Source organism: Prionailurus viverrinus, chromosome A2, assembly GCF_022837055.1.
Source record: "Prionailurus viverrinus isolate Anna chromosome A2, UM_Priviv_1.0, whole genome shotgun sequence".
Taxonomy (NCBI): Eukaryota; Metazoa; Chordata; class Mammalia; order Carnivora; family Felidae; genus Prionailurus; species Prionailurus viverrinus.
The window spans coordinates 1,545,757-1,557,781 of NC_062562.1; the positions used below are offsets into that span (position 1 = coordinate 1,545,757).

A 12,025-nucleotide genomic window follows, 5' to 3' on the forward strand; every position below is an offset into this window, starting at 1 on the left:
CTACTCCCTAGGGACCAAAAGGGCCAGCTTTCTTATAAAGGTCTGACTCCACGAAGACCATACCTACGGGATTCCTGGAAAGCATTACAGTTAAGAGGGCAGGTTTAAGTGTCAGAGAGACCTGGGTTTGAAATCCAGGTCTGCCATTGGCTCGCTGTGTGGGCTGTGGAACTTTGGGCGGGTGACTTGACTTCTCTGAACCTCAGTTTTCTTATCTTCAAAATGGGATTGACGAGATAACTCTTCTTTCCTGGAGCTGGGAGGAGGAAATGGGAGAAGGCGCATAAAGCACCCACCTGGCACATGATGAGTGCCCAGGACACAAGAGAGTTCGTTGTTCGTGTCTTTATAAAATCCCCATGTCTGTGAATGAGTCTCTATCGTGTCGGGTTGTGACATTTGAGCCCCAGTGGCCCTCCCTCTTCCATTTTGTTGGCTCCCAAGGCAGGTACCTAACCTTGGGAGGATGTGTCTCCCGAGGAGGCTCTAATTTGTGGGTCAAAGTGTCCCCATGGTTCTCTCTCCCTGCGGGTTCCCCACTTCTGACAGGTTTGCCTCTCTCAAGGTCCTGTGTTTCATAAGCTTTAAGTTTGATTGTGAGAAACAGAAACCCCAAAAGGACAGTGCATTTCTCTCCAAAGTAAATGTCCGGCCATCAGCAACCCTGAGACTTAGGCTCCCGCCTTTAGCTCCAGTGAATATGGAACATTTTTTTAAAATATTTTTTTAAACTTTATTTTTTAGAGAGAGAGAGGGAGACAAAGCTCGACTGGGGGAAGGGCAGAGGGAAAGGGGGAGACACAGAATCTGAGGCAGGCTCCAGGCTCTGAACTGTCGGCACAGAGCCCAGTGCAGGGCTGGAACTCGCCATCTGTGAGATCGTGACCTGAGCTGAAGTCGGATGCTTAGCCAACTGAGCCACCCAAGTGCCCCGAATGTGGAGCATTTTTAAATGTTTATTTATTTATTTATTTATTTTGAGAGAGAGAGAAAGAGAGAGCACGAGCAGGGGCAGAGAGGGAGAGAGAGAGAGAGGGAGAATCCCAAGCAGGCTCCACGTTGTCAGCACTGAGTACGATGCAGGGCTCAAACTCATGAACTGTGAAATCATGACCTGAGACCAAAGCAAGAGTCTATCGCTTCACCAACTGAGCCACCCAGGTGCCCCCAAGTGAATATGATTTTCATTCCCACCTTATGGTCCAAGACAACTGCTGGAGCTCCAGCCCTCATGTCTGCTGTCCAGCCCGCAGGAAAGAAGGGTCAAGTCTGAGCATGTCCTTTCCCTTTAAAAATAATTCTCAGAGGATGCGCTTACCTCTTCAGCAGATCTCTGGGCCCCTGAGTCGCTCCGAGGGCCACACCCTGCCGCAGGGGCTTCTGGGAAATGTAGTCTTATTTTCGGCACGTATGTGCCCGTCTCAAATTTAAGGGTTCTGCCACTAAGGAAGAGGGGTAGGGCAGATATTGGGAGACTGTTAACTTCTGCCCTGCCTTTAATGATTGGGAACCCCAAAGCGCTTCTCGTTAACTCTGTGATCGACGGGACCGGCCACATATAGAGCGTGTCCTATTTAGAGGTGGAGGGCAGCTTCTGCGATGTAGCCACAGCAGCGCGGAGAGGAAAAATTATAGCCTTAAGTCTATGGGTTAGAAAAAGAGAAAGGATGGAAGCCACAAACAAACCTAGCTTTCAACGCAGGAAGCTCGAAAAGAGAAAATCAATCAATCCATCAATAAAAGGAAGGAAATATGCGAGAGAGTCACTGGAGCCTGGTGTGAACTTCCTGCCCTGAGCATGAAGCGGCAGCAGTGGGGGCGGACGAGGAGGCAACTCACACCCCCTTCTGGTGTGCCCCACGGAGTCACAGAGCTGAATCTGTCCCTTGTGGTTTCCATTGGTTGCTTCAGGCGATGGCAGACTGGCTCCCTCCTGTGGGGCCCTCAGCATAACCCCCAGCTGTATGCTGGTCTGCACCCTGCAGGTGCGCCCAGCCTGGTGGGGAAGATGGACTCATCTCTCCCCCTCCTCCCTCCTCTTCCTTTCCCTCCTCCTCCCCTCCCCCTTCTGCGCCTCCCGGCCCCCTTCTCTTCCTTTCCTCCCTCCTCTTCCTCTGCCGCCTCCTCCTCCCCTTCCCATGTCCTCTTCCCCCTCCCCCACAGTCTCCTCCTCTTGGCTTCCTCCAGCTTCCTGTCTAGACAGCCCCCAATTAGCTGCTCATTAAGGGGGTTAAGCTGATTAGAGCACCCCCTCCCTTCCTCTCCTCCCCCCGCAAGGGCAGTGTTCCGCTAACACCCGCCTCCCCCCTGCATCTGTGCTCCCTTACCTGGGGCGGGGCGGAGGTCTGGGGGATCTGTCGGCCCCACCTCCCAGGCCTGGCTCCAGACTGAGGCCTTTGCCCTCTCTGTGCCCAGATTGGGAGTGCCTTTTCTCCTCCTGGCCACCTCCTCCCGAGGCCTTCCCTGGTTACCCACCCAAGCAGGCCAGAAAGGGCCCCCTCTGCTCAGCCCCCCCGGGAGTGCTTTGTTCCTGCTGCTTCTGTGGCCCTCCTGCAGGGGGCGGAGGCACCCAGCCACGCCGGGACCAGCTCCTTCTCTCTCCCCTGTCACGTGGGGGGCTCCCCCCACCTCTTAGAACCCGGAGGGCAGGAGGGGCGCAGAGCGAGGCCTGTGGAGTTACGGTGTTGGATTTGAATCCTCTCCCCCGATTCTTGGCTCTGTGGCCTTGGGCAAGCGACCTCCCGTCCGGCGTCAGTCTCCACGTCTGTGAAACGGGGGTGACAACTGTGACCCGCACGGGGCGGGTGTGAGCGTGACACGATGTGCGCTGCCCCCAGGCGACAGGACAGCTGGGGGGAGGGCGCACACACCACAGCGGGCCCGCCCGTGGCCTGGGGCCGTGGAGACCCGGGCCCCGGACATCATGCGCAGTCACCATGCACCCGGGGGAGGGGTGCGGCTGGGCGAGCACGCGGGCGCACGCGCAGATGGGGCCGCTCGTGGGGTAGGGTCCGTGCTCCCCGGGCAGGCGCACGCGAGGGACCGAAGGGAGGACACTAGGCAGAGGGTGCAGGCGTGGATGTGCTCGGATGGGGACAGACGCGGTGCCGGGATGGGGACACAGAGGGGTGGGGGGGTGGGGGGGCGCAGAAAGCGGCTCGCACCCGGGCCGGAGGGCGTACCGGCCTCGTCTTAACCAGACCGCGTGACGGCCTGTCTGTTGAGCCGGGAGGGATGCCCAGACGCGGGGAAGCACACTCGGGGCCTCTAGGGGCCTGCCCCGGAGCGCGAAGGGCTGTTCTTTCCTGCAGGGCCCCGGGCCAGGCTCCCCCACTCCCTCCCGCCTGCCCTGGTTCCCCCAGGCCCCATCTCAGGAAGCTCTAGAAGGGCCTGCGGAGATGCGGCTGGGGGCAGGGTCCAGCCAGGCTATTTGCATCCAGGACAGGCTGTTCTAGGAAATCCTCCTAAGTGAGCCTCCGCCGGCCCTAACCTCATTCCCACCAGGCCCCGTGCCAGCAGGGAGCAGTCGCCCCTGCCGCACGCACCCACATACGCACACGTGTGCACGTGCGCGCGCGCGCACGCACGCGCACGCCGCCTGCAGGGCTGACCCCTCCCCCCCCCCCCCACACCTGCCGGCCATCCTGGGTCCCACCGGCTTCTGTCCCCTGGGACGGCCTGGGCTCCCGGCTCCAGAGGCGACACTTGGCTGCCAGGCCTCTTGGGCCTGCTGACCCGGGGCCCCGGACACACTCACTCCCAGCACCGTGTGTGTTTGGGGCTATGAGGGCAGCAGGGTTTGTGACACAAAGCAGCTGACTTCCCCGGTGGCCCTGGGGCGGCTGGTTCCCACAGCTGTATCACCACCAGCAGGACCCAGCATTGAGGCCGAGGGAACACGGTTGGGGACAAGGCCGGGGGCGGGGGGCCAGGACACGGGCGGCAGGAGACCCCCACGCCCGCGACAGCAAGCCTCAGAGGCGGGCCGTGACTCTCACCAGGGTGACTCTTCCCCGGGGACGGCAGCGGCTGTCACATCGGGGTGCCCCTGGCGTGGGGGGTGCACGCGAGGACGCTGCTTGGCCTGCGGTGCCCGGGGCACCTCCACAGGGAGTGACCCACCCCGATGTCAGCGGTGCTGGGTGGGAGGGCACACCCCTCTCACCATGTGCGGGTCCCCTGTGGGCCTCGGTGGGTGCGTTTCAGTCTAAAACTTTTTTCTCCTGCAATTTATTTATGTATTTGTTTGTTTGTATATTTGTGAGAGCGCCCGTGCATGAGCGGGGCAAGGGCAGGGGGAGAGCGAGAGAGAGAATCCCAAGCAGGCCCCCCGCTTGGCACAGAGCCCAGTGTGGGGCTCGATCCCGCGACCCTGAGATCGTGACCTGAGCTGAAATCAAGAGTCAGACGCTCAACCGACTGAGCCCCCCGGGTGCCCCTAAAATTTAACATTCTGAAGTGATTTCTAAACATGCCCATGGGCAGGCCCCACTGCACCGAGATTCTGGTCGCCCTGGGGGAGCCGGGCCCGGGACTCTGCCCCGATTCCCCCCCAGCTCTCCCGTCTGGAGGCTGGCAGGGACGGGGCACGGGGAAGAGGGGCGGGGGCTCCCCTGAGTCTTGAGGGCCAGCACGTGCCCCTCACCGGGATGGCCTGTCCCCTTCACGACAACGGGGACTCCTGTGCCGCGGTCTCTGTGGAGTCCTTGTGCACCCTTGGCACACCATTCATTCGTTCATTCATTCATTCATTCATGGAGGAAGGTGCCAGAGGTTGAGCCGGAGGCCGGTAGGGTTCCTGAGGGCCGCAGCCGCCCCGGGCAGCCGGCGGCCCATGTGAGGCCCGTCCACACAGGAAACTCCCAACGGGTCAGTGAGCCAGACCCTGGTCTAACGGCTACCGGGGCTCTGTCCCATTTTATCCTCTCGATGGCCCCGCGAGGAAGGTTCTGTTCCCTTACCCCGGTGAGGAGGAGTCTGCGGGCGCAGGGCCACTCTGGGCCTCGTCGGCGTCCTCCCGGCTCACCCCTGCCTATTGGGGCTTTAGGACGGCCCCTCGTCTCTGCCTACCCTGCGGGGTACGGGGTGCCTCCGGAGGGTGGGGCAGCCTGAGCCGTCTCTGTCTTTGGAGGGAGAGAAGGCAGGGGCCAGGCCGTGACGTCAGGGGCCTCTGCTGCCACCAGGCTCCTCGTCCCGTGGGCCATGTGACCCCGGGCAGCCCCTCTCTGCTCTGAGCCTCGGTTTGCCCCCCTGGATGATGGGCTCCCAGCCCCCTCGCCCACGGGTGCTGGCAGGAGGGGGGGCAGGGGCTCCGGCTGCCTGCAGGCCTGTGACCCTCTGGCTCCTCCCACACAGGCATCTCGTCCCCGGTGAAGAAAACGGAGATGGATAAGTCACCTTTCCACAGCCCGTCTCCCCAGGACTCCCCCCGCCTCTCCAGCTTCACCCAGCACCACCGGCCTGTCATTGCTGTGCACAGCGGTGAGCACGTGGGCCCCAGGCAGGGAGGGGCGGCTGGGCCCTCTGATCAGGCACACCCCCCCCCCCCCCCCGCTTGGGCCGGGGAAGTCCCTCTGGCCATCTGACCGTGGGTCCCGGGGCCATAGCCTCCCGGCTGGGCCACAGCACCCAGAGGTGTCATGGTGCGGAGCGCCTGGCCCTGATTCAGGCTCTGAGGCCTCAGTTTCCCCCTCCGTACAGGAAGGAGGTACAGTCTGGGCTTGCCCGTCCCCCCGCTCCCCTTAGCTCACACTCCACCCCCACGGGGTTGGGTGGTCACAGAAGGAGGCAGACACTCCCGACGCATGGCTGGACACACACGAGGACACGCAGGCCATACAGGGGTGCTCCTGGCCACAGGGACAGGAGGCCTCACACGCGACAGAGGGAGACCGACTTGAGAGCAACCACAGGGCACGAGCCGAGCTGGTCACGGTGCACCTGGCTCTCCTTTGCTCGTCCGTCCACGGGGGCTCATAAACGTCCCCCTCCCAGGGCTGTCTTTCGGGCCGAATGGGCTAATCGCGGTAAGGGCTCGCGTATCGCCTGTCGCCCCATTGTCCTGATGGTGACGATTTCGCTGCACACGAGGGCAGGCACACACGCAGGGAGGCAGGCGAGAATCAGAACAGTGCAGTGGTTCGGATCAGGAGTCGGCAGAGCAGGCCCGCGGCTGCCTGTTGTTGTAAATAAAGTTTTATTGGTGCACGGCCCTGGCCGTCCGTTTGCCTGTGGCAGCTTTCAGACTTCAGCGACAGAGGCAAGTAGCCGCGAGAGACCGTGGGGCCTGAAAAGCCAAGAAGACTTACTCTGGCCAGGAGCTAGAGAGAGGAAGGGGGCGTGAGCTACCTTGGGGGTGACGGAAACGTTCCAGAATTACAAAGCGAATATACTAGAAGTCGCCGGATCGTTTAAAAAGAGAACGCAAGCAAATAACACACGGGCTCGCCACTCAGCCACGCACAGGAGCGGGGCGCCCCCACCCACTGCCCCGCGGACGGACCCCGACACACGATGCTCAGGGAGGGTCCCAGACACGACAGGCCCCAGAGTATCTGAAACCCATTTCTGTGAAACATCCAGAACAGGCTCATCCCCGCACAGGAAGGGGGCTCGTGGGGGGAGGGGAGTGTGATGGCTGAGGGGGACGGAGTTGCTTCTCGGGATGATGAAAATGTCCCACGAGCCATCGTAGCAGTGGTTCCACGGTCCCCAAACGTGCCAAAGCCCAGTGAAGTGAAGTGAATACTTGGAAAGGGTGAACTTTATAGTTTGCAAATTATATCTCCACAGTAAAAACAATAGCGACCACCGGCCCCTTGCGGAAAGAGCCAGCCGAGCCCTGGGTTAGGGTGTGGGCCGTGGGGCCAGACCCTCCCCCCGGGTCTGCTGCCTGCTTGCTGTGTGGTCTCTGGGGGGGGCGGGCGGAAGGGACGTAACCTCCGACAGCCACCTCATCGTCCGGTTTAATAACAAAACCGGGGCGGCAACAGAACGCCGTGAGCTTGTGGTAGAACATCATCGAATTTGGGCATGTGAGAGACAGCAGGGCCTGGCCGGTGGCAGGGCTCGCTGGGTCCTGCTCTGTTCTTATTGGAGGCACCGGGGCGCAGGGGACACCCGCACCCCGAGACGCAGCCTCCAGTGACCGTCCCGTCCTGGTCTCCACAGGGATCGCCCGGAGCCCTCACCCCACCTCGGCCCTGCACTTCCCCACGACCTCCATTCTGCCCCAGACGGCCTCTACCTACTTTCCACACACGGCCATCCGTTACCCACCTCACCTCAACCCCCAGGACCCGCTCAAAGATCTCGTGTCGCTGGCCTGCGACCCGGCCAGCCAGCAACCTGGACCGGTGAGTTTGCGGGGGGGGGGGGCGACTCGGGCCTCCCCTCGGCCCCACGGGCCGCCTGCCCACGCGGGGCTCCGGGCGACGTCCCCCGGGGCCCCGGCTGTCACTCAGCCTCCGTGTTGAATGGCCTTGTGGATGACAGGGCCGCCACCTTCCCTCGTCTGAAGCGCCCGCCCGGAGCTGGGCCAGGTCAGAACCGAGGCTCTTTCGCGTGTTGGAACCGACGGCGCGGAGCTGGCCCCAAACCCGCCACGGTCCCGTGGCTGCGGCGCGGGCCCACGCTCGCCAAACTCCCGCGGAAGCTTTTGGGGCTCAGAGCGGTTGCGCCTTCCGGAGCTGGGGCCGAGGCGGTGGGCCGCAGGCCTGCCGGTGAAGGAGGCGGGGCGCGTGCGGACCCAGCCGCGAGGCCGGGTGTCGTTTAGGGTGAGGTGGCGTCTCTTGCAAGGAGAGCAGAGGGAAGAGAGCGGCTCGAGGAGGAGACGAGGGGTCCCCGATGCCGCCGCGGGCCTGCGGGCTCAGGCGAGTGGGCACCAGAGGCACCCACCAGACTCGTCCCGGCCCCCGGCTGGCCCGGCCCGGCCCTGCTGCCCCTCAGGCCCTCCCCCGGCGGGGCCCGCAGACGGCCGCCCGGGGCAGGGGGGCGCCCGCCGCCGCCTTAACCACCTGTCTCTCTGTTCCTCCCAGTTAAATGGAAGTGGTCAGCTCAAAATGTCCAGTCACTGCCTTTCTGCTCAGATGCTGGCGCCCCCGCCCCCTGGGCTGCCGCGGCTGGCGCTCCCCCCTGCCACCAAACCCACCTCCGAGGGAGGAAGCACGTCGCCGACCTCGCCCTGTAAGCACTCGGGAAGCGGTGCCCGTGGCAGGGCGGGCGTCCCTGAGGGGCCCCCTCCCCTCCCCTCCCCGACTGCTGGGGCCCGGGGCTCAGGCCCGGCCTGCCGGGTGCTGGTGAGTTTGGTGGGTCCCCAGACGGAGGCCCACAGGGGCCCAAGGCAGCCTTAGGGAATGGCAGGAGAGGGCCGGGGGCAGTCTGGGATCCCCGCGCGCCCGCTCCCGGTGATAAGCGTCCTCCTCTGTGCGACGAGCAGGCGGCCGTAGGCGAAGATCTCAAACTGGCGGCCCTGGGGGCAGAGGGAGCCCCCAGAGGCCTTGTGTTCGTGCAAAATGAGAATTTGTCGTTGTCGTAGAATCAGGACAGCTCACTGGAGAATTTCCGGAGTTCTAGACTCTTGGGGGAGAAAGCAGCCGAAATGGGCCCGGCTCCTGCCGGGCGCCCAGGCTGGGCCACGCCTCTAGATGGGACAGCCCCCACGTGACCCCAGAAGGCCTTGAGTTGACTGCCTCGCCTTCTAGAACTTTCCACGCTCTGGATGCGGTTCCAGTGACAGCTCGCTGGCCCCTCGTGCACCGCCAGCCTGGGAAGCGGCTCCCAGAATCGCACTCCCGAGGTCCACCCATCAACGGTGGCCCTGCACCCAGCCTCTCCCTGGACCCCAGTGCGGGCTTGGGCGGGCCGTCCACCCTCCTCCAGGCTGCCTCCCTCTGGGCCACCGTCCTCTGGGCCATCCCGTGAGGCCGTCTCAGTCGGTGTCCCCGAGCAGATGGTCTCAGAGACCCCCGACCCCTCAGTCTGGCCCCCACACTGTCTCTGAGCGTCTCTCTCCTTTCCTCCCCAAGTGAGGTTCCTCACCCGCCTTGAGCAGGAGGGACTGTCGGTTCACCCCCTTCCCCACATGCGCACTCCCGGCCGCCAGCATCCACCGCCTTGCAGGGGGCCCAGGACAGCTTCGCGTACCGACGGGCTGTCTCCGAATGCCGCGTGCGGCGCCGAGCGCCCGGTTTGAGTCCCGTCTCTGCAGCTCGCTCCCTGTGTGTCTTCCGGGAAATGCCCTCCCCTCTCTGAGCCTCCGTTTTCTCAGCTGCAGAATGGGACGGTCACAGAGCGCCCCGTCGCAGGGCTGTGGGAGCGAGCCGATGAGATAGATCGGAGAGAACAGTCAGTGCCCCACCAGGCACAGAGTAGGGAGCAAATACGCGGGGAGGGTGACCTCCTTCCCCGTCTGTGCAGTGGGGCTAGTGATCCCGTTTGCTAGATCGAGGCCACTGCGGGTCGAGTGGGACTGTGCCCGGTGCCTGGCACAGACCTGGATTCCTCCCCCTTCCCCTGCACGCGGATTTCACCGGCAAGTCCGGCCTGCCGCCTCCTCCCGCCAGACCCCCACCCCCCACCCCAGGGCCTCACGCCCCCCACATACCCCACCCTGGCTGATGCCACCAAGGGACCATCCCGCCCTGCCCCCCAGACCCCGGGCAGCCCTGGGCATCGTTTACTTGCCAAGAAAACGTAACCGGTCAGATGAAAGCCTCCGCGGCAACGTGTGTGTGCGCGCGCGCATCTGTGTGGCAAACCCCCGGCCTTCCCCCCCCCCCCCCCCCCCCCGAGCAGCCTCCGAGAGGAAAATTAATAAGTAAAGCGCCCTCAATAATTCATGGCGCCCCGCGCGGGCTGCAGGCCGCGGTAGCAGGACCGAAGCACACCCTGAATAATTCACAGGCGGTTTCTGATCATGCATCTCATCTCGTGCCTGTGCTCTCAGCGGATGCCCCCCGCCCGGGTGACCCCGGGGCCCGAGACCGTGGGCTTTCCGGGGCTGACCCGGATCGGCTGGGGAGGGCAGCGAGCTTGGAGGCGCCGGGTGCTGGGTGCGAAGGCCCGGCTGTGTGACCCTGGGCAGCGGCCACCCTCTCTGGGTGCTCCCGCGCAGCCCCCTGCGCTAACGGGCTCTCGGTCTCTCTCCTCCCCGCAGCCTACTCTACGCCCGGCACGCCCCCTGCAAACCGTTCCTTTGTGGGATTAGGACCAAGGGATCCAGCGGGCATTTATCAGGCACAGGTAGGGGCCGAGAGGCCGGCTGGGGCGGGGTAGGGAGGGGCAGGGCAGAGGGGCCTGCCTGGGCACGCAGGGAGAGGCAGGCCGGCTGGTCCCATGCCGCCCCTCCAGCTGCACCCCTGGCACGGGAGCCAGCTTCCCATACCCTTCCAGGGCCTCGAGCCCACGCCCAGGAACGTGGTACGGCCCCAGACCCTGTGTGTCACCTCCCAGCGGGAGACACTCACGGCAGAGCTGCTGTGAGGCCGGGCTTTGTTACCGCCCCAGGCCCGTTTGTACAGATGGGAAGACTGAGGCCCGCGGAGGCGAAGGGATCTGCCCAGGATCACACAGCACGTCAGCCCAAGCTTGCAGCCCCCGAGCCTTTGTCCCCGCCCGTGCTGCTGGTCGGAGGGACCATGAGAAAGGAGGGCAGGGGGTGGCAGTGGACTCTAGGATTCCGGGGGCAGGTGGGGAAACTGAGGCGGCCCATGGCAGGGGGCGGGGCCTCCCGGGAGAGCACGTGCACCCCCACCCCAGGCTCCAGTCCCAGAGGTGGAGAGGGGAGCAGCAGGGGCAGAGGCGGCATTGCTGCACGGAGTGGGCGCCAGGGTGGGGAGAGGGGGATGGGCCGGGCCGGGACACGGAGGCTCAGAGAGGAGGAGTGAGTTGCCTGAGGCTGCACAGCCGTGGAGGGCAGAGCCCCAGTGGGTCCGGAGCTAAGACCGGTGGCTCCCAGCTTCCCGCGGGGTTGGGGTCTGGGTCTGTGCCGCACGCGGGCCGGGAGTGTGCTGCCAGATGGTGTCTGGGGGTGGTGGCTGGGCCCCGGGGCCCCCACCCCCCAGCGCGTGTCGGGGAGAGGGTTGCAGGATGTCAGGCAGCCCCAGGGCAGCCCCTCCGGTGCCCAGATGCACAGAGAAAGCAGCCCGGGGCTCCCCAGCATCTCCCGATTGCCGGAACCACAGAGCGTGGGCATTTGTGGGCCCCCGGGGGCCACATTTGGTTGCTCCCGGGACCGTGGGAGGGTTTCCTGCAGCAGAGTCCATGCGCAGGGACTGAGGGGGACATCGGGTACCTGGTAGCTACATCCCCCTTCCTCGGCGGAGACCAGAATCGGCCGGGGACCCTCCGGGGCGGACCTGGTTGCTGCTGGCAGCTCACCGGGGCCAGAGTGTATGGAGAGGACCCAGCCATCGCCCTCCCTCCCTGCCCGGGCCTCAGCAGTGAGTGCTCGCCCCTGGCTCTGCTCACCCACTCTGAACCTCCGTCTCTTCTTCTGGCCTTGGACACTTCCCGGGGGAGAGTCTTGGAAAGGCCCGCAGCCGTCGAAGCTGGACCAGTTTTATCTAGAAAGGGCTCCAAAAGGCAGACACTGTCCCACCTACCTTCCACACCCCGAGTATTAAGTGTTGTGCCTTGCTCAGAGTCACCCAGAAAGCTGGGGTGACTCCAGGACTCCCCACTTTGAGTTTGGGGTACCCTCTCTAAGCCCTGGCGTGGATACTCCCACCCCCCCAGGGCTCTGGAACCCATGCATTTTCTCGCCGCCCCCAACCCCACATCCCCGATGGGAGGGGGGGAAATGTCCTGATTTCTTCAGAAACTAAAGGTAATAAAAATGACAAGGAGGAGGCCTTGCCTGCTTAACCCTTCCCCAGGTCCCCACCCCCCTGCCGCATCTCTCCATTATCGACCGCCACACGGGGGTCCAGCCCAGCAGACATCCTAGAAGAGGAGGGAAACCGAGGCAGACCAGGGCAGTACTTTGGTTCTGCGTGCTTCTCATTTCCCCCTATGGTCCAGTGGG

At 64.0% G+C, this 12,025-nt stretch overlaps 1 protein-coding gene across 5 annotated transcripts in view; it reads left to right on the top strand.

Moving 5' to 3' along the window:
• Positions 1–12,025, top strand: part of NFIC (nuclear factor I C) — a 59,797-nt gene that overhangs the window by 39,580 nt on the left and 8,192 nt on the right. For 2 of the 5 annotated variants that reach the window (XM_047840825.1, XM_047840835.1), the window contains exons 7-10: positions 5,356–5,481; positions 7,171–7,355; positions 8,037–8,184; positions 10,157–10,242. In XM_047840825.1, coding sequence (XP_047696781.1) covers positions 5,356–5,481; positions 7,171–7,355; positions 8,037–8,184; positions 10,157–10,242 — 545 coding nt within the window. The remainder of the gene's footprint in view (positions 1–5,355; positions 5,482–7,170; positions 7,356–8,036; positions 8,185–10,156; positions 10,243–12,025) is intronic. The other 3 variants (XR_007148245.1, XM_047840841.1, XM_047840855.1) reach the window with 2 other exon arrangements.